The 20487-nt window shown below is 41.2% G+C and overlaps 1 protein-coding gene across 1 annotated transcript in view; it reads right to left on the bottom strand.

Annotated features, from left to right (window-relative positions):
• Positions 1-4203: 4203 nt before the first annotated feature.
• The window catches only part of LOC122807260 (plexin-A1-like), a 2134283-nt gene continuing 2117999 nt past the window's right edge, over positions 4204-20487 (bottom strand). Inside the window, exon 32 of the mRNA XM_044078363.1 lies at positions 4204-19610. Within this exon, the coding sequence (XP_043934298.1) occupies positions 19515-19610 (96 nt within the window). The 3' untranslated portion in view covers positions 4204-19514. The remainder of the gene's footprint in view (positions 19611-20487) is intronic.

Here is a 20487-nt window from a genome sequence, read left to right as displayed (position 1 = left end):
AATCCCTCAGTCTTTTCTTGGATTCCGAATACTCCTGTCCTTCCCAGTGGAAATGTTCCCTCACTCGGGCATCATAGAAAAGCTCACCAGCTTAGATGTAAACCCATATGTCACAAGATGGGTTGCAAACTGGCTCAAGGACAGAACACACAGGATTAGAGTTGCTGGTGCCATGTCAGACTCTAAGCCGGTCACGAGCGGTGTCCCACAGGGCTCAGTCCTGGGCCCTCTCTTGTTCGGCATTTATTTTTCTGAAGTGCAGGCAAACATAGGGGGATTGTGGCTGACAAAATTTGCAGATGACTGCAAACTGGGCACCATAATTCACACTCCATCAGACACAGACATCCTCCAGAGAGGTCTCATAGAAATGGATAACTGGTGCCAGAGCCATGGCCTTAAGCTAAATGCCAAAAAATGTATAGTCATACCCTTTGGGAAAAACAAGGTAACCCCTAATTACCACATAGGTGGTAATCCATTAAACACGGAAGAAGTTATCAGGGACCTGGGGACCCAAGTTGACAGTAACCTCTCTTTTGACACTTACATTGCCAAAGTGGTTAGGAAGACCTTCTACATTGCCCACCTGATCATGAAGGGATTCACATCCAGATTAGGAGAGGTCATTGTACCCCTGTACTCTTCACTTATCAGACCAATGATTGAGTACAACGCCCCATTCGGAATGTACCTTACCCGACACCTGCATCAGTTGGAAAGACCCCAAAAGTTCCCCACCAAAAGAATAAAGGGGCTCAAACATATGTCATACGATGCCCGACTGAAGAAACACCAGCTCTATTCAGTCGCATACCATCTGCTCAGAGGTGATCTGTGCCTGACATACAAGGCCATGTCCAACCCGGAATTAATGGACATGCTCCACCTCAAAAAATCCAAATCCACCAGAGCCACGAGAGCAAGAGACTTAAACCTCAACACAGATATAAATAGGATGTGCTGGAGGGACAGATTCATCACCCAGAGACTCCCTACACTATGGAACAGAATCCCAGTCCATGTGAGGCAGAGCCCCTCACTGACTCTGTTCAAGAGAAATCTTGACGAGTGGATGGGAGATCGTAGGTTTACCCCGGGAATCATCTGTGTCACTGCTGGACAGAGGCACAGCAAACTAATGGGTATAGTATTCTCATCCTAAGGGGTGGTGAAAGCCACACACACTCTGGCTAGGCTTATAAATGCCCTAGGGCAGATAGCCTAGTATGAACCTATGAACCTATTTCATGCAAAGTTTCCCCAAAAGAGAAATCCTCAGGGGAAGAAGCTGAAGGAATGGATTCTTCAGCATCAGAATCCTCATAAGGAGGGAAAGAATATTCCTGATCAGAAGAAGAAACTGAGGAAACAGAAGCCTGATCAGAGGAATCATAATACACATCCTGCCTTGGCCTTTTGTCTGGAGGGGGATGTGAACGCCTAATCATAGTAAGTAAATCCTCCGCCATCTTGAGTAACTGTTTCTGTGACTTGGGAGCCAGTTCAGAAGAGGCCTGTGTTGAAGTCTTTGATTTAGAAGGAGTCTTTGCCTTTGTCTTTGGCTTTGCCTTTACTAGTAGCTGAGTAGGCCTGAAAACCCCTTTGGAAGCCGGTACCTGCACAGCGGCTCCGGACCCATCCAAAGGAGCATTGTCCGAAGGTCCTGCAACAGAAATATTTAAAGGCCTGGTTGGCTCCTCATGAGAGTCCATTTCGGCTGTTGGTTCTGAAATGGCCGACGACAGGGGCTGCAAAAGTGCCTCACTGACGACGGCCGAACCTGAAACTGGCTCTACTTGTGTGCTATCATCAGATTTGGACCTCGGAGGCCTGTCTTTATCCTTGCAATGTTTGTGAACTCCGGTAGCCGTGACCGTATCTGACGACATTTTGTAGTTAAAGCGCCTACCGAATTAATGAAAAGCAAAATCGTACCTTCGCTTAATTGTACGTTGATTGAATCTAGCACAAAACCGACAACTAGCTACGTTGTGGTCAGGGCCTAAGCAAGGAATACAGTAAGAATGAAAATCCTTATGAGGTATTTGCTTCTCACATGAAATACAATTAATACCTTTTTCTGACATTGGAGTGGAGCAAGAAAAAAGTTTCCCCAATGGGGTACTTAGCTTTGAGTGGAGAAGAAAGTCTTCGGACCGAAGTATATCAGAAAAATTCATCAGGAGCAGCCGACCAGCACTTGCGAACTGCTATCACCGCACGGCAAGAAAGACTGGAGAAGATGGCGTCGGCTGTCAGCTTTGTACTCCTGGCGCTCTGACGTCAGGGAGCATGGTTGAACAGCCGACACCGGACCCAGACTTTGGGATTCTGGCTGACCGAGGGCTGCCTGCCGGCAGGGGAGAACCCTACAGTCATGACTGCAACAGTGAAACACGATGAACATCCAACCGACTTCTGACCTTCCTAGCATAAAGACAGGTGTTGTGCTTTCTAAGCAAATGACACTACACACTACAATACACAGAGCTTAGTAAGGATTCTCCTTATGTTATCCAGTATCAAACTGCATTCTTTAACTGATATCAAAATTTACTCTTACCTGCAAACAATCACACATTCACCAGCTAGGCCTAGGGCACCTACACCAAGGCATTTCTACAGAACTACTTTATTGCCTGGATAACTTCTACTGTACCTAGAATCATCTTCTTTTGTCTGTTCCCATTAGGGGTCGCCACAGCGGATCATCTATTTCCCTTTCTTCCTGTTCTCTGCATCTTGCTCTGCCACACCAACCACCTGCATGTCCTCTCTCTCACCACATCCATAAACCTTATCTTAGGCCTTCCTCTTTTCCTGTTAGCTGGTAGCTTCATCCTTAGCATCTTTTGCCCCAATATACTCAGCATCCCTCCTCAGCACATGTCCAAACCAACGTAATCTTGCCTCTCTGGCTCTGTCTCCAAACCTTCCAACCTGGGCTGACCCTCTTGTATACTTATTCCTAATCCTATCCACCATCATCACACCCAGTGCAAATCTTAACATCTTTACCTCTGCCACATCCAGCTGAAACTCCTGCCTTTTTGTCAATACCACCGTCTCCAACCCATATAACATAGCTGGTCTCACTACCCTCTTGTAGACCCTTCCTTTTCACTCTTACTGGTACTAGTCTGTCACAAATCACTCCTGACACTCTTCTCCACCCACTCCATCCTGCCTGTACTCTCTTCTTCACCTCTCTCCCACACTCACCATTACTCTGAAATATTGATCCCAAGTATTTAAACTCATCCACCTTCGCCACCTCTACTCCTTGCATCCTCACCATTCCTCGATCCTCCCTCTCATTCATACACATATATTCTGTCTTAGTCCTGCTGATCTTCATTCCTCTTCTCTCTAGAGCATATCCCCATCTCTCCAGGGTCTCCTCCACCTGTTCCCTACTCTCACTACAGGTAATGTCAATTCATCCATCAACCTGTCCATCACCGTTGCAAATAAGAAAGGGCTCAAAGCTGATCCTTGATGTAATCCCGCCTGACTTTTTAAAAAATGTATTTTTATTTATTAGCATTTTTTTTCTGGAATTTTCCATCCGGTCATAAGTTGCACATTTTCATCAGAGGCCCAGGGAGAAAAGCACCAAGTTTAACACATACATAAGTTACAAAAATGAGATAAGCTATTACAATGACTTTAAGTAATTTAACAGAATGAATGTAATCATAACACACAACAAAACAGTATAGAAAACACATCAGGTTACATTTCAATAGAAAAAAGTAATGAATAAAAACTAAAAGTCGAATGACATTTTCCATAAGCACACTAGTGAATGATACCACCATTGAAGATGTCAAAAACACTACAATGCTGCACTACTTACCATTTCGATGAATGTGGAGTTATTTTTTGGCAGAAAACAGAACATGGGCTTAGTAGGACAAGCCAGTCAAATACAGTAAAAAAAAAAGTAAATTAATCTGTTTCCCAATACTTTAATATACTAAAAGAAACCTGCAAAGATCAATGCCTATTTGTGTAACAGTAACATTTTTCTGATTCTTCTCCTATACAATGCAGCTAGGAAACTGTACCACTCTCACGCAGAATGTAACTGAACAGTTCTGTAGCAGCAGAAAAAAATTCTGAGCCTTATCCCAAACTTAAGGTATCAATCAGCAAGCTCAATCAAAAGGAAGATACAAAGCACGCAGAACAACGATGTTATTTAGAAAAATGTTTAATCTTCTTTTCCTGATGCGTGTCTTATTTACAAGTAGTAAATCTGAAGAACTTCAAAATAGGAAGTAGGCAGAATATTTACACAATCTGTAGCACTGACAACCTGACACGGTCGCTTTAGGCTTTAAGAATCTCATATCCTATCAACATATTTTTTTTAATAAGGATAAAAGTCTCTTGCATTTCTATTTACTTCCCCCATGTTGGCCAAAGGACAGCTAATTTCAATCCAAATAGCAGTAGTGTAATGCAGGGTCATCAATCCTCCTGGATTCAGGATAGTCATGGGTTAATACTTATATATAAATGTACTATATACTCCACATAAAAAGTGTAAACACTGCCCATTTCCTCACACTCCGGAAGCAAATAGGGCAATATTTTGTTTACATAAGGTAACTAATGCACAAAGTAGCCCTCTCTCCACTCCCCACCCTCCTTTTTGCCACATGCACAAAGTTTTAAAAGTGATTGCATGAACAAGTGGTTAATAAAATTGGGAAAGGAATTGCATCTGAAGTAGCTTGCTTCCAAAAAAACCAGCTGCTTCTTCCTCCCAGAGGTAGGCAATTTATTAAAAAAAAAAAAAAAGACAAAGTGGTATTTCCCTATATTAAAACTCAGTGCAGACTCCTCAAAAAGACAGAGGCTGCACTCAGTACTGAAAAGCTTCATGGACAGTAAAACATCTGATATGTTTCTAAAGAATAATTTTAGGTGATGTGAACAGGTCAAGCAAGTTGTAGGTACTTCCTGTGCCAAAAGACATCCACCAAAATAAAGTAAGGACGTACAGGAACTACCTGCACTGTTCAAGAACATTAAAAGCAGCAATAAATGTTTAAATCTACAATACTACCAAAACAAACTGTGTGGGTATGCCATTTTGCCATCAAATTTAGCTGTCCTTTAAATACAGACTAAGTGTTTAGTACCTTTCATACACATAAGCAATCAATTTGTATAATTAGTGACAACATAATGAAACTCAAAGGCAAAGTCCTTCTAAGGTCCAAAACTGCAGGTTTGCTTAAAGTAACGCTTACTAAATCTAGCATTGTCATGCAGTAATCTACAGGTCCAAATAAAATAATAAAAATCCTGAGACTGATCACAACTAAATAGCACAACAAAGACATGTGCATCCTTCACAGAACAGTTTTGCTTAATGGCAGGCCATAAATTAGTTGCCTTTACCAGTGTTAATACAATGTATGAAGTACTTCATACTCCTTCCAGCTAAGCGCAACATAGCTCTCCTCTCCCTACCCACCCAAATTGAAAAACAACAAATAAATGTTTCAGTAACCCCAAATTGAGGAATACAAAAATTTTAAAGAAACAGCAACAATTTTAAATGTTTTTGTTGCATTAATCCAGGGATGACAGGGATATTGTCTTCTAGTATATTCCACTAAGGACTACTGTAACCATGTGCTATTACAGACTTGCCATCTATTAAGTCATCCATTAAAACCTTTTTGAAATTTGAGTCCTTTTTTATGGCTGTCTTTAGTAAGACAGCAAAATGCCAATGTTTGTTTATTACATCCACCTCAGTTGCACCTTGTACAGCAATGTGTGCATATCAAAGCATCACTAAAAACAGTGAAGCATTACTCCATAGACTTGCATGCCAGCATGTACATACATGTATATTACTACACAGATATACACAGATCTTAGTTCAAAATATAAATTGCAACTTAATATATACTTATTCTTAAAATTCTAGATATCTGTGTGTGCTAGACATGGAAAAATCTAATCTATTTTTTCTTTTTTTTACTGAACAACTGTGTAGCAAAACAGAGCTTGCCTGTGTAACTGATTTACCCCATACTACTCAACAACAAAGTGTCTTCCCTGAACAGGTTAAGTACCTTTAAATCTAATGTGGCACAGGAAAAAAAATCGTTGTAAATAGTTTTCTTTTTCACAACTCCTGAGATGAGAAGCATTTTTAGCAAACATCAGCAACTTAATTTTTGTATCTAGTTCTATTACACAAAACTAAAAAACTTGCAAATACAAACAATGTAAATTCAATAAGCCAGACTTTTTCATTAAAGCATATCTTCATATAATAGAATGTTTGCTCAAAGAGCATGTTTGTAGCTACCATCAACAATGGCAGTTCTCTGTTAGCACTTAACAAAAACTGAGTTTAAGAACCTGGGTGGAAAAAAAAAGCAACCAGGCATTATTTAAACAGCAGTAGAGCAGCTATGGAGATGCACATATTGGTTCTCTATTAAATAAACAAAAAATCAAAATGTCGAACCAGATATCTGAAAATATCCATTCCTCGAAATGAGTATTGTGGGGGGTTGCACCCCCCCCCCCCGCTAATTATATATACCAACTCCGAGATTGCACTACAGTGAGGAAAGGGCAAATGTTCCAGTCTTCACTGTACTGCAATCTTAAAATAGTGATATCGAGGAACAGCCTTTTCAGATATTTGGCCGTCCAACATTTTGACTTTTCATTTACTTAACAGGGACCTGCCCATATTAACTGCTGAAAGTTAAGTGGATTTTTTCCTTTCTACATCATATTCCCACAACCAGAGAAATGCAGTCTGTGATGAGCTGTTGCAAACATTCTATTTAGAACTACTGTAATTTAACAATGTAGAAAACATCAGTAATTCTAGTTTGAACACAGTATGTATTAATAAGTCTGTTCGGTTAAACTGAAACAAATAAATGCATTGCGGTTGGATTTTACTTCAAACATAACAAATGACAGAATTTTAGTTGCATAAATATATGGTCCCAATGTGTTTTTACAACAGTCTTTCAAATTCAGCAAACTAAGGTACAATTTAAACCTCATTACAAAATCAAGATACACTGCAAAAAAAAAGGAAAGAAATGAAAAGAAATGGCACAAATGCATTTAATTTAGCAAACTAGGAGCAAACATAATGTAGTGATATGCAGTTCAGGAACAGTCATCTCTCTGCACAAAATCTCTTACTGCAGTATTTATACATGTGTGAAGAACATCCGAGTACAGAATTGCTGACCTAAAGTAGCAAACGAAGCAGTCCAGCTACACCTGGAAAAGAGTACAATTCTCTATGGCTTGATAAACACTAGCCAAACTACCCATATATTAACTGTGTTAACAAGGTGAAAAGTATATGCACATTTGATGCCCCTGACATGCACGGATCACTGAAATAATGGTATACTGAAACATAATCTGTTCACACTATGGGTCGGGGGAGCCTGTATGAAGTTGGTGATGGTAGCTTTAGGCTCGTGTGGTGGAATCCAACTGGAAAGTTATGTCTAAGCAGACATAAAAAGTTGCTTTTTTATGTGGACTCTGATGAGCTCAACCAAGAATGGTACAGCATAATGTATGTCCTTGGAAGCACAAACGGGTTAAGTCAAAATCTACATGGACACAGCAAGAGGGCAAATCAGAATGAAAGGAAATTAAAGAAAACTTAAAACATGCTCTGCTTGGACAGCTACTGTGTCAATTTCTTCCCTTCAACATCACTTTTGGAAGACTGGACCTATCATAAGGCAATACACCATACATCCATTTTATATGTAGTGAGATGTGATGCAACATGATCCCACTAGTTCCAGATGTAGCACAAAAGAAAAACAAGAGAGAACAGTGCAGAAATTAGTTCATTTCAATGATTTTCATCCGAGTTTCAGAAACAGTACATGAAAGAGAAGTATAAAGACTGTATAACAATGCTACCTTACTTAACATCCTAGCAGTTATATGAGGAACTTTTTGCAATGCTTTGAAGGGATATGAGCTGCTACCCCATCCTTACACCTCCCAAAAATTTTTGGAGCGTCACAGAAGGGAGATGAAGGGATAACTACTACAAAAGAAAACAGAATTCCAACACACTGATATACTGTTGTGGAATCCTCACGCTCAAATAGTTTTCCCAAACCACATCTACACAAGTATGTCACACGCCTCTTTCACTACATTTCTGTTGAACGATGCTTCAGTGCCAAAACCAATGCCAGCCATTGTCTTTTCCTTGAAAAGTGCACGGAGCCAAATGTGTTGCAACAATGAAACAGTAAGAGTCAAAGAAAGCATACCAAGCTACTTAAACAATTGGGGGGGGAGCATACCATTGAAACTTACTGACTTATGAAGACACTATGTTCAAATGCTGCTCACAACAATAATGTTCCAACCACAACTTCTCACTACGTAAATCAAACCACTGAAGTCAATCCTATGAATCCAATGGATATCCCAAACCAACACACAGGGCCTCCCCTAAGCCCCTAAATTCCAACTCTCTTTAAGGCATAAGAGCAACAATTCTGTGAGGTAAACAGAACAGAACAGCACCAATATCAAAACAACCAAGAGAAACAAAATAAAATAACTATCCAAAAGCATACAGTAGTGAATTTTGGCCAATCTACCAAAACAAAAAATATCCACTCAGCCTTTCACCATTTTATATTCAACACCAATAAAGACTTGTGTAACATGAGCATAGGAAAAATATGCATGATATATTACTGTGTGTATCTATACATGTACTTTAAATATGTGTGTACATATTTAGACAGAGAGAGAGATACACCAGGCAACAACATTTTTTTGTTTTAATTTAACTCAGTTAAACATTTTATAAAGGATAAAGATAAAAGAATATGGCTAACAGGTCAAGGTAAGGCACTGAATGAACTACAGCAAATACAAATGATTTCTGAAAGGTAATTGAGGCATCTCCTCTCTTCTGGTGGATCTGCAGTAGTTAGCTATGTAGCAATCACCTTCAGAGCATGTCCAGCCAGTTTTACATTATTTAAATGATTCCCAGCAGTTATGCCAGAAATAAGAAAGAAAAAACTGCAGGCAGCCCTGCCATCACCTGCTACATCCATGAATGTAATATCCAGGATACAATTTTTTGTAAAGGTAAATGACTGTGATCAAACAGATTGAAAGGTAGCCAAGCCTTTGTTTAGGGTTTAACAAGATCAGAAAGATTGAAGAGTTTCCTCTTTACTTGCACAGCTATTTATGCACACTTATATGCTTTTTTTCTAGCAGAATTCTCTCAGTGTACTGCTACACAAGGAATCCAGCACAGTTGAAAGATACAAAAGTACGGGGGCCTGAAGTCATAGGTAGCTCTGAAAGAAATGCATACAAAATAAAGAATAATCCTGAGGACAAGACCCAAAACTGAAAGCTTTTCTAGTGCATGTGTAACCTGTTAGGGTGTGCAGCTAAGCATTCTGCATATGCAGGATGCACAATGTCTAAACTATGAGCACCTCAAACTTTTTTTAGCATTTTGTTTTTACTTATTTACTTACATTTGTTTACCTACAGATTTGAATATAAAACTTTTTAGAGCCAGCAGGTCTGAACAAGTTTCCTGTTTTTATGAAGATGAGAAAGAACACGGAACATAATTCCAAATGGGATCCCTCTTACTGCTGAGGATTTCCATCTTTATGTAACCTCAAGATCACCTACCTGATAAATTGAGACACCTGTCTTTCCCCAAATGGAAAGGAATATTTGGTGTGATAGATCACTGTTATTTGGTCTGTTTATGCTAAGAGCAGCTCAAGTACAATATATCTGTAGTAATGGCTCTCAGCTGTTGCAAGTACAGGTGCTGCCTTTATCTAAGGACTTCTAAGCAAGCCAGAGGGAAAATCTCATTAGGGAGGTAGAAAGAATATTCCAGATGCACGGTCTTAATGGATGTGGAATGCAATCCTTAAGGTAGAGACCATTCTGCAACAGTTATCAAGCTTGTTAGCACTTATGGGCCCTTTGCAATTGAGAGAAAGAGTATGAAAAAAGTACAGTTGTGTACACTTACCATAAATGCACACGTTTGAGTGTATTCACTGTTGCAGTCCTGACTTGTGGGATTTCCTGCTTTGGAAGCCCTTGGTCGGCCCAACTACCAGAGTAAAAAATTCCCTCCTCCCTTGGCTGGAGCATGCCCTACCCTGAAGTCAGGATGGTTGGTTATAAAGAGAGTCAGCTGACATCACATCATCAGTTTTTTCTTGCCCCTAAAAGATAGGAGCCCTATAGATGAACCTTAAGCAAGGGACAAAGTTAGAGGAACGGAGGCCTGTAGAGCATCACTGCAGAGGGTCTTCTGGAAGAGGAGGACAGAGAAATAAGTAGTTACTGTAAGGAAAATAAAGGGGATGGAGGGATCTAACATCTACATTTATGGTAAGTGTACACAACTATAATACGTTCTTTGTGCTTTACATGCTGCAGTCCTGACTTATGGGATGATTCCCAAAGCTGAGATGAGGGTGGAAGGTGCCTTAATGGGAAGAAAGGATGCCATGAAAGATGGTAGTGGCAAATCCTGTTCTGGACTTGGAGAAGGCTGGCAGATGGTACTGCTTGGTAAAGGTATGCACCAGATAGCTGCTTCCAAAATGTCTTTGGTAGGTACTCCCCTCAAAAACACAGTGGAGGTAGAAGTGGTCCTAGCTGAATGGGTCCTAACAGATTCAGGAGGCTTTTTGCATGGTAGGTGTAGCAAAAAGAAATACAGTGGGAGATCCACTTGGAAATAGTTGTTTGGAGACTGGTTTTCCTTCCGAGCACAAGGCAAAGGAAACAAAAGTTGTTCTGATTTTCATAAGGTTTAGTCCTGTCAAGGTAGTAACGAAGTTGGCTGCGTACATCCGAGGAGTGAATGATTCTTTCCTCTTGGTTCTATGGCTTGGGGAAGAAAGTAGGCAAATGTATGGCTTGGTTCAGGGAAGTATGTGTGACCACCTTGGGCATAAAGGATGGATTATTTCTGAGTGAAACTCTGAGTGGAAGATAAGTAAGGGTTACATTGCCATGAGGTCTTGGAACTCACAGACCCTTCTAGCTGACATGATGGCCAGTAAAAGGGCAGTCTTCCAGGTCAAGATTTTTAAATCTGCAGAAGCAGCTGGTTCAAAGGGGGAGGGGTAAGGTCAATTTTTCTACAACAAAGTTGAGGGGTAAGTTGCCTCCTGGGATGTCTGACATGCAGCACTCCTCCTAAGGAACTGTTTCATTAGGGGTTTGAAAAGACAGGAGGAGGGATGTGGGCTAAAATAGCAGATCTGTGAATCTTAATGGATAAGAAGGAAAGGCCTTTGTCCACCAAGGTAGCTAGATACTCCAAAATGGCTGAAATGTTGGTTGAGACAGGGTTGAGGCCTTAATGCTGACACCAAATACAGAATCTTTTCCACTTGGCAGAGTATGTTTTCCTAGTATTGGATCTTCTAGACTCTGAGGATATTAAGTGAACCTGACTACTCAGGGAGTTCTCAGAGTAGAATTTTGATGAATTATCCAGGCAGAGTTTGACAGTTTGCAGGCTGGGGTGCACAAACTTTCCCTTTCCCTGAGTCAGCCAATCCACTTTCTGAGGTAACTGCCAAGGTTTTTCTGTGGTCAAACTCAATAGCACGTGGCACCAGTGCTGCCTGGGCCAGTCTGCAGTGATCAGGATGACCCTTGGTCCTTCTTCCTTGATTTTTAAGAGGACACTTGGAAGGACAGGCAGGGGAGAAAATGTATAAAGAAACAGGTGGCTCCAGAGGAAGGAGAAGGCATCTGTCCTCCAGGTTGTGTGAAGTTTGCTCCTGGAACAGAATTTCTTTAACTGAGCATTTTTGTTGGTGGCAAAGAGGTCTATCTGAGGGATCCCCCATTTCTCGACTATGCTGACAAGAGTCTCCTGATGCAGCTGCCACTCGTGGGAAGCCATGAAGTGTCTGTGAGGCAGTCTGCTAGAGTGTTCGGAGCCCCAGGAAGGTACTGAGCTATGAGGTACAACCCTATAGCATCGCCCATCTCCCAGATCTGCACTGCCAGCTGTCAAAGAGGGTAGGAGTGGGTCCCTACGTGTTTATTTATGTACCACGTCTTTTGTGTTGTCTGTTTTGATAAGTAGAAACCCTGGTTTCCAGTGATCCTTGAAGGCCACCATGCCTTTCTGTATTGCCATCAATTCCTTCCAATTTATGTGCTTGTGTCTGAACTGCTGTTCCCATTTGCTCTGGAATAGGAAGTGCTGTAAATGGGCTCCCCAGGCTATGTCTGATGCATCCGTGGTTAAGGTCTGGCTCTGAGAGATGAACCAGAAGGGGCGACGCTGATTCTGTGCACATGTTCATGCTCATCCCAATTCCTCCCTGAGGCAGTGAATTACATGGCTTTCCATCTCCAGGGACTAAGTTCTGGCACCATAAATTCTTGAGGTATCACTGAAGCTTCCTCATGTGTAGCTTGGCAAGAGGGATAATTAGTATACAAGATACCATGTAGCCTGGTGCTCTGAGGAATTCCCTGGCTGAGAGGCATTGCTTCTGCATAATGTCCTGGAAGTATTGGGTTAAGATGGAAGCCTTGTCTTGGAGAATGAAGGCCTTCTGGAGGGAGAAATCCAGCACTGCCCCCAGTTAAACTATTGTGGTGGAAGGGTTTGTGTTGGTTTTGTCGAGGTTTATGGTTTACCCTAGGGAAGAGAGTAGGGTCTGACTGAAGGCAAGATCCTTGTGGAGGATGGACTGACTCATGGCCTGAATAAGGCAGTCATCCAGATAAGGGTAAATCCGGATGCTTCTTGTTCTGCTGAAGGTGATCACAGTGGTCAAACATTTTGTGAAGACCTTGGGAGCAGTAGACAAGTCAAAGGGAAGTGCAGAGAACCGAAAGTGACTGGCACCTGCTCTGAAGTGAAGAAAACTTCTGCAGGATTCTTCTATTGGGATATGTAAGTAGGAATCTTTCAGGTCTAAGGTGACCATTAGAGCCTGAGGAATGATCACGGGAAGAAGCTTTTGAAGAGTAAGCATTTTGAAAACTAGAAGGGACTGATAGAGGACAGACAGATCCAGAATAGGGCACCAACAGACTTCTTTTGTGGGGACCAGGAATAGTCTGGAATAAAACCCTTTTCCTACCTGGTGCTGGTTCCACACAGCCCTGCAAGCCAAGCACAGGTTGTGAACCTGAGAAGTGGCCTCTGCCCTTTCATTTTGTGGCACATAGCCTGAGAATCTTAATGGTTCTTTGAAAGTGAGCCATTTGAGATTACTTCCAGAACCCACTTGTCAGAGATGATGAGGGCTCAGTTTTCCTTGAAAGTCTTCCTCCTAATCTTTCTCCTATCTTGTCTGGGGTTGGAGGACAGGGTGTGGTACGAGTAATTGCTTATTTCTGCTTGGGCCCTGTGGCCTAGAACTCCCCAGCCTGGGTGTTCCTGAGGACCACTGCCTTGCCCTCTGTGATTGCTGCTGTCTATGAGGCCTTTCTCTTAGGGCTTCCACTGACTGGGTTTGACTGGGAGGGAAAGGACCAGTGCTTAGTGGGAAAATTACTACTCAACCTAGATGGTTAGACTTGGAGGAAGTCTTGGACTGTTTGCATGGATTTTGATTTATCCTCCATCTTTTTTTAACATAGCCTCAGCCTTTGGTCCAAAAAGGGAGTTCTTATTCAGGGGTGCATATAGCAGCTTTGATCTGACATGTTCTGGTAATGTCTGTTCCCTAAGTCAAGCATGCCTTCTGATGGCTGAGCCAGAGACTGCAGCTTGGGAAGATGCCTCTACAGCATCATATCCGGAGTGCAAGGAGTGCCTAGATACCTGGGAAATGGAAATGACAGATCTAGCAATTCCTTGGAGGTGTTCTTGCCCCCCCAGGAAGGAAATCTTTTGCTTCATTTTTTCCAAAATACTCTGCTATTTTATCATTTGCAATTGGCAACTGAGGGCCCTCATTGCCAGGATAGAGGAAGTGTAAACCTTTTTCCCAAATGTGTCAAGGACCTTGCTTTCGATTTTTGGAAGTACTAGCTCTGGGGCTTGGGGTGACAACCTCTGGGCCAGCAGAGGAGTACTGAAAAAAATAATTTATGCGAGTCCAGTACCCTGCAAAACTGGTCAGGGTTACAAGGGGTTGGGGAAAGGCAGTCTGGATTGAGAGAGGATTCCATGAAGACATTTTCTAGCACTTCTAAAACTGAAGGAAAAGCTAAGGGTTTCTGTTGTGGGAGATCGAGGAATTCCCTTACCCTCTTTTTAGAGTGGGGGTATTCTTATGCCTGCCACTGGAAAAAATATTGTGGCATGCAGTGTTTCTCCAAAGGTAATACCTTCTGCTACATCTCATGAGGACAGCACCTCTTCTGAATCAGAATTCTCAAAGGAGATAAAGAAGGGTTTATCTTCAAGGACAGAGTCCCTGTGATCAGAGTCTTCATCTGAATCGGGGGATATGACAAGGTCTCGGGTGCAGGGTCCCTCTTACATTTCCTGGTGAAGACTCATGGGGGAGGTTGCCTGCCTCTGACTAAAGAAATAAGGTCCTCTGCCAACCTGACCAAATCCTGCTGATAACCTGTGGGGCAGGAGACAGCAGGTCTTGGCACAGTGCCTATGGTCAAGTTCTTTTTAGATGTAACTTTGGTCTTGGGCTGTGAACGCCTGCTATTCTGACAACAATTTCTTTGAAAGAAACATCCAATGTTGGTGAATGTCCAGAAGGGACATAGTCTGTTGAGGATCTTTAGCTGAAAGTAGAGGTCTGCTTAGTGACTTTGGACCCTATCGACGAACCAAACGCCAAGGCCAGAGTTGAAGTTGAGGGACCTGACAGCATGTTGGACACCGAAAGGGTCTCGACAGAGGATTGCTCTACCACCTTGCTTGCAGAAGGGGGCTGCGAAGGTTCGTCTCCTTCCTCTGCAATAATGAGCCTTGAGGTACTGGCACACCATTGAACAATGGGAAGCGGATTGCTGACTAAGGTGTTTAGACAAGACTTCAGTCCTGCACCTTATAGTCCTAGTACTGAAAATGGTACATAGATGGCAATTTGGGATGTCATGGTTTGGACCTAAACAAGTGACACACAAGGTATGAAAGTCTCTGTGTGGGATTTGTTTACCACAAGGGAGACAATTGTTACCTTTATCTGAAATGAGTCACAAACAAGGAAGAGTTCCCCAATGGGGTACACTGCTTTGAAGAATTTCTCACTCCTGTGTGGACCAACTGACGCACAACTGGTTCAGGCTGTGACGGCAAGAAAGACTGAGGTCATGGTATCAGCTGGCTCCTTTTATATCCAACCTTCCTGACATCAGGGTAGGGCATCTGACAGCCCAGGAAGGAGGGATTTTATTTACTCTGGTAGTCGGGCTGACCAAGGTCTACAGAAGCAGGAAATCCCATAAGTTAGAATTGCAACAGTGAAGCACAAAGAACATCATGGCTGCAAGAGTAACCAAACAGACATCTACAACTGTGGCAAATTGCCAACAAAACTGTACTATGCACTTTGTTGGTCATTGTTGCAGTCAGATCTTGTGAAGAAGCTTTCTAAAGCTTATCCAGGCAAACTGGGTGACGGACTCAGAGCCCAGACTAGGAATGGTACATGCCCTTCAGAACAGCAGCAAAATCACAGTACTAGCCCCAAATCTCACATCAAACCTATAATGCCTTGAAAAAGTAAAAATTGAGGACCAAGTGTCATCTTGCAGGATAACATTGCTGCTAACCCATGTCAAGAAAGCTGCAGTAGTAGCAATGCCCCTTGCAGAATAGGGTAGGTCCCTTCTCCTGTAATGGCTTACCATATGTTCCATAACAAAAGGTTAATGCAAGGTGCAAGCAAGTTTGAAATAGATGGTTTTGTCACTGGCATACTTGTTTTTTGCAAAAGACAAAGACTATTTGTTTCTCTGCAATGCTTACTTCTGCCTAGGTGGGAGAATGCATCTGCTGAGGGCTTGTACTTCTTTGGAGAAGACAGTGAACAAACCATCACATCTGGTGTTGAATGGTGAAGCAAATAGACTGCAAATGTGTCTTCACCTCTGGAACACATTCCAAGCTACTACTTTGTTCAGAGACCAATACCTGTCTGCAGTCTCATTGTATGTCTCTGGTATAACCCTCTTGGCTTCTCTGCAGAGGTGGTAACATTGTGCTCCACCATGTCTGCTTATGCACCACATCACCTGTATGTACATCCAAGGAGGTGCAGGATTCTTTCTTCTCTATTTTCAGAATTAGAAACAAAGTTAAGAAGCTTGGTTCAAGAGCTACCTCTTTAATTACTTCCAGCATACAGGAGGGCCGAATACACAGCATTACCATACCTCTATGAAACTGCAGGAAAGGCTCCTTGTACATGAGGGCTTGTAACTCAGAAGCAACAGCTGACAACAGTCAGGAACACTGCTTACCATGCAAGGAATTTTAGATACAGAATCTGCTGGCTCAAAATGCGATAATGTCAGTTTTTCTAACACAAAACTGTAGTCCTAGGCCAGGTCCCTATCCTTCTACGAGTATATGAGGAGGAACAGAAGAGGAGAAAGGAGGAGGAGGTGCAAAGTTTTGAAAAATAAAAAATCCATTGTTTAATGCTCAAGTATATAAAAAATGGGAAGAAAAAACACAGAATATCTATATGATTAATAGAAGAAACACTTGGCTTGCCCCAGTTCTAAATTATATTTTTCGGCAGTAATGCAAGCTTTTTTAGTCCAATTTAAAACCTATGAAAAAATTCAAATCTGTTGTACATGAGAAAAAGCCAAGAGTCACAGATCTCCATCTGATAATTCAATTTAATTATCAAAAATTACTGCAAACATAGGAAGTGACTTACCCAATGACCGTATTGTGCACTGTAAGTGGTCAGTTAAACATTGCACAGCATAATTCTAAAGCAGTTCAGAACATGTGATGAATGATAAATTATTCTAACACAAAAGATCCAAATGCATGCATCTGCTTCCCAACTTTTTCAGAAGGCCCCCTGGCCTTTTTTTCTCCTCCTATGTATCCAATCAGCAACTCTTTCCTCATCATATGACTGTGCCACAGCTCAGACAGGCATGGTCAGCCATGAGTTATGACAGAAGCATAATCATCAAAACAAAAAAAGAAAATGTTTTCCAATGAAAAAGGCAAATTGGCAAATCAGGTGGAGAGCAATAAAATGGAATTAATTAACCTCCCCCCTCCAAAAATAGATATCTGCCACTCGTAAAAATGCTTTCTGCCCAATTATGGATACCTATGTTACAGAAAAAAAAATCCAGCAGGGATTCATGCAAAAGCCAGTGTGAAAACAATACTCACAGAATCCAAAACTAAATGCACATCACCTACAACTGACCGCCAGAAGCAAAGCAAACCAGTAACTACTACATCCACTTCTTATACTCAACACCTTTCTTAAGATCGCATGAAAAAATATCCTTTATTTTTCTGTTTTTAGCCAAGGTAACACCGACTTCATTCACACTCGCCCAATCTTTTTTCTTATTTTTTTTTTTTTTGCCTTACCTTTTTACTGTAATAGCTAAATATCTCCTTCCTGTGTACGTATACAGCTTAAAATTTCACGTTTTACTTTCTTTTAAAAAAATTTATTTCATGCTACAGGGAATTATGCTACTCCTTTCAGGGACTAATCTGAAGCATACTTAAAATCCACACATTAGAATTAGTTTTTAAACGGGGATTCAGCTTTCTACACTCAAATACTAGACATAGCCATTCACTGCAATACACTGCTGAACAATTCTATCTAGCAGATATTCACCCCAGTTGTGGCACAATAGCCAACAATGCATGCACCCTGACAAAATTAGATGACTCGAGATTACAAAATAAAGGGACTGGTCCTGCTAACAGGCACTAGGCATTCTGGATTACTTGGTGCTGTAGAAGCTGTTTGATATGTGTGCAAAAAATGAATGATCAGAAAGAAAAAAAAAAAATTGACACCAAAGCCTAGTGAAAGATGTCATACTCACTTCCTGATCCCATTCATGCCTGCAGTTTTTTAATGGTGCTAGTTCACAATGATACAATTATCAGAGTACTGATGCATTTCCCTGCCCTAGCATCCTGAAAACGGCTGTCAGCAACACTGCGAAAAGGGGACAAAATGTCCACAATGTGCCTAAATGGGATGTTAAATGAACCTCATGGAGGTTAACAAAATGTGTGTGCAAGTGAAGAATGTGCCGGCAACTGATACATACAGTAAGTTTTCAGGTTTACTACTCTACACTTGGTCTTTTCAACCAGAGCTGTAGCTACAACTCAACAGGGACATTCACATTCGGCACCAACTGTCTTATGCACATTTGTCAGTCTTCTAGGGGTCACACACTTAAATACACTTCAGTATATATCTTGTTCTCCACATTACTACCTCTTCATTTAAATGGAATTTTCTTTTTGCTGAAAGAATTTACTGGGCAAACTAACAGAAAAAAAGATGCACAGTATACAAAAAATAAATAAAAAGAAATGTTCCAGTTTAAAAACCCCTAAGCATTCATCAGCAGGATAGTTACAAAGTTCCTTCATATTGGTTTTCTTTTTTTTTTTTGTCGTCAAGATGACACAAAGAAAAAGGTGGAAGAATTTTTTGCTGAAGATGAAGGTATAACCACAAACATTTGAAATACAACATCCAACCAAGCTCCAGAACAGCTATTAGTCTATTTTCCTTAAAAACAACAAAGCAACAGGGCCTGCCTTCTAGCATCCTCTTCCTTTTGCTTCACCTGTCTTTGTGTTCTTTGTACCCTTCGGTAATTAGGTATGGAACGTTTCAATTAAAGCATATATTTTTACCTAACAAAAGTGTTTTTTTTTTTTGCACTAAACAACATTCAAACAAAACATGGCACTGGACAAATTGTTATCGTTCTGAAATAACAAATCTTACAGAACTTTTTCTTTAATCCCCTCCAAATATCAATGCTTCGACTTTATTTAAAATTCAAAACACTTTTTTTTTTGTTCTTTTAAAACTTTTTTTCCATAAAAATGTTTTCAGTATGCAAATTGTGCAAATTTAGCAGTTAACACTAGGTGGCAGGAGGCTGGAGAGAGTAGGCAAACAAGTACAGTAAACACTGTCCAAGAGTTAGCGCAGTCCCATCCAGCCTTTATCACATGACTTGAGTCACATGACCAGGGAACCAGCCAAGTCGAACCTACTCGCCCTTGTGTATCACACAGAGTTTGTTCTCAATTCTTTGCAGACATCATAAAAGCAAAAGTGTAACTCCTTGAACGATCCTGTATTTTTTTCTTGTGAATGCTGCTTTCATGTTCAGAAAAAGGAACAGGCTGTTTACAGAATGTGTCTGTTTGTGTGTGCGCTCAATCCTGCTGGTATCCAGAGTGTGCACTGCTCAAGTCCTCCCCATCTCTGTTTCCGCTGCTGTAGTGTCAGTCCATCATCCAGAGGGGTACTTCAGCTGCTAAGAGCCATTGTGTCGATGGCCTGCTCAAGTTTACTTCTCAGCCTCTGTCTTCTGGCCTGTTCATCTTTCTCCAGGGCTGTCAATATCTGCAAAATACCAAAAAGTCAGTAACTGCTGAACTACTGGACTTATTTTTAATTATATAAAGCAATACTATAACAAAATTTTTAAGATACTCCAACTGAGCTGTTTTGAGCCTTGATAAATGACTTTCTTTTTTGGGGGGGGGTTCCATATTACAAGTTTAGGGACCCCTACATTTCAGATAGGTTCTGCTTTGCTTTCAACAGATATTCTTGCATTATTCGTTGCATGAATGTATCACATGAGGATTGGGAAGCCGTAGAGAAGCTTCATCTAGACAGAAAAAAAGGGCAATCCAGAGCTAGCATACGATCAATACCCAAGAGTTAGTGCCTTCTTCCCACTCATTCCTACATTTTTCAACTACCTATTTATGCAGTAAGACAGAATATTCTGTGTCCTGCAGCAGGGAGCAAGTCCTCAGCAGTTGCTGATCTGGTCACTGAAAAAAATCAGGATTTTGGTTTCTGCACCCGTAGAAGAATCCAACTGGACTTCAATGCAACTCTTGTGAAATACTTCTAGCCTGCTGCCTATCCTGGGCATCATCTGATGTTTTAAGTCAACATCTGATGCTTTTCTCTGTTATTACAACCATCGCAACATTTTTAATAAATGAATTAATTTTAATAAATGAATGGCAACAATTTTCAGCCAACAACTTCACTTCAACTATATAATGTTCATCCTCAACATTTTGAGCTATATGTGGTAGAACAGTTTTAATCAGATCTTGCAGTCACCTGGTCTGTAAGTACCGTCTTATTTTTCAAACATCTGGGAGAAAACACAAAAAAATCTTGTGTAAAACCTCTATAATTGGCCACTGTCTAGACTGCTGATGGCCACGTGCAATCAATACAAGTTACTACCAATTTC

This window comes from Protopterus annectens, chromosome 7.part0 (assembly GCF_019279795.1).
Source record: "Protopterus annectens isolate FY-2018-M chromosome 7.part0, PAN1.0, whole genome shotgun sequence".
Lineage (NCBI taxonomy): Eukaryota > Metazoa > Chordata > Ceratodontiformes > Protopteridae > Protopterus > Protopterus annectens.
Note: the sequence above shows the minus strand (reverse complement) of the source record. Positions and strands in the feature narration are given on the sequence as shown.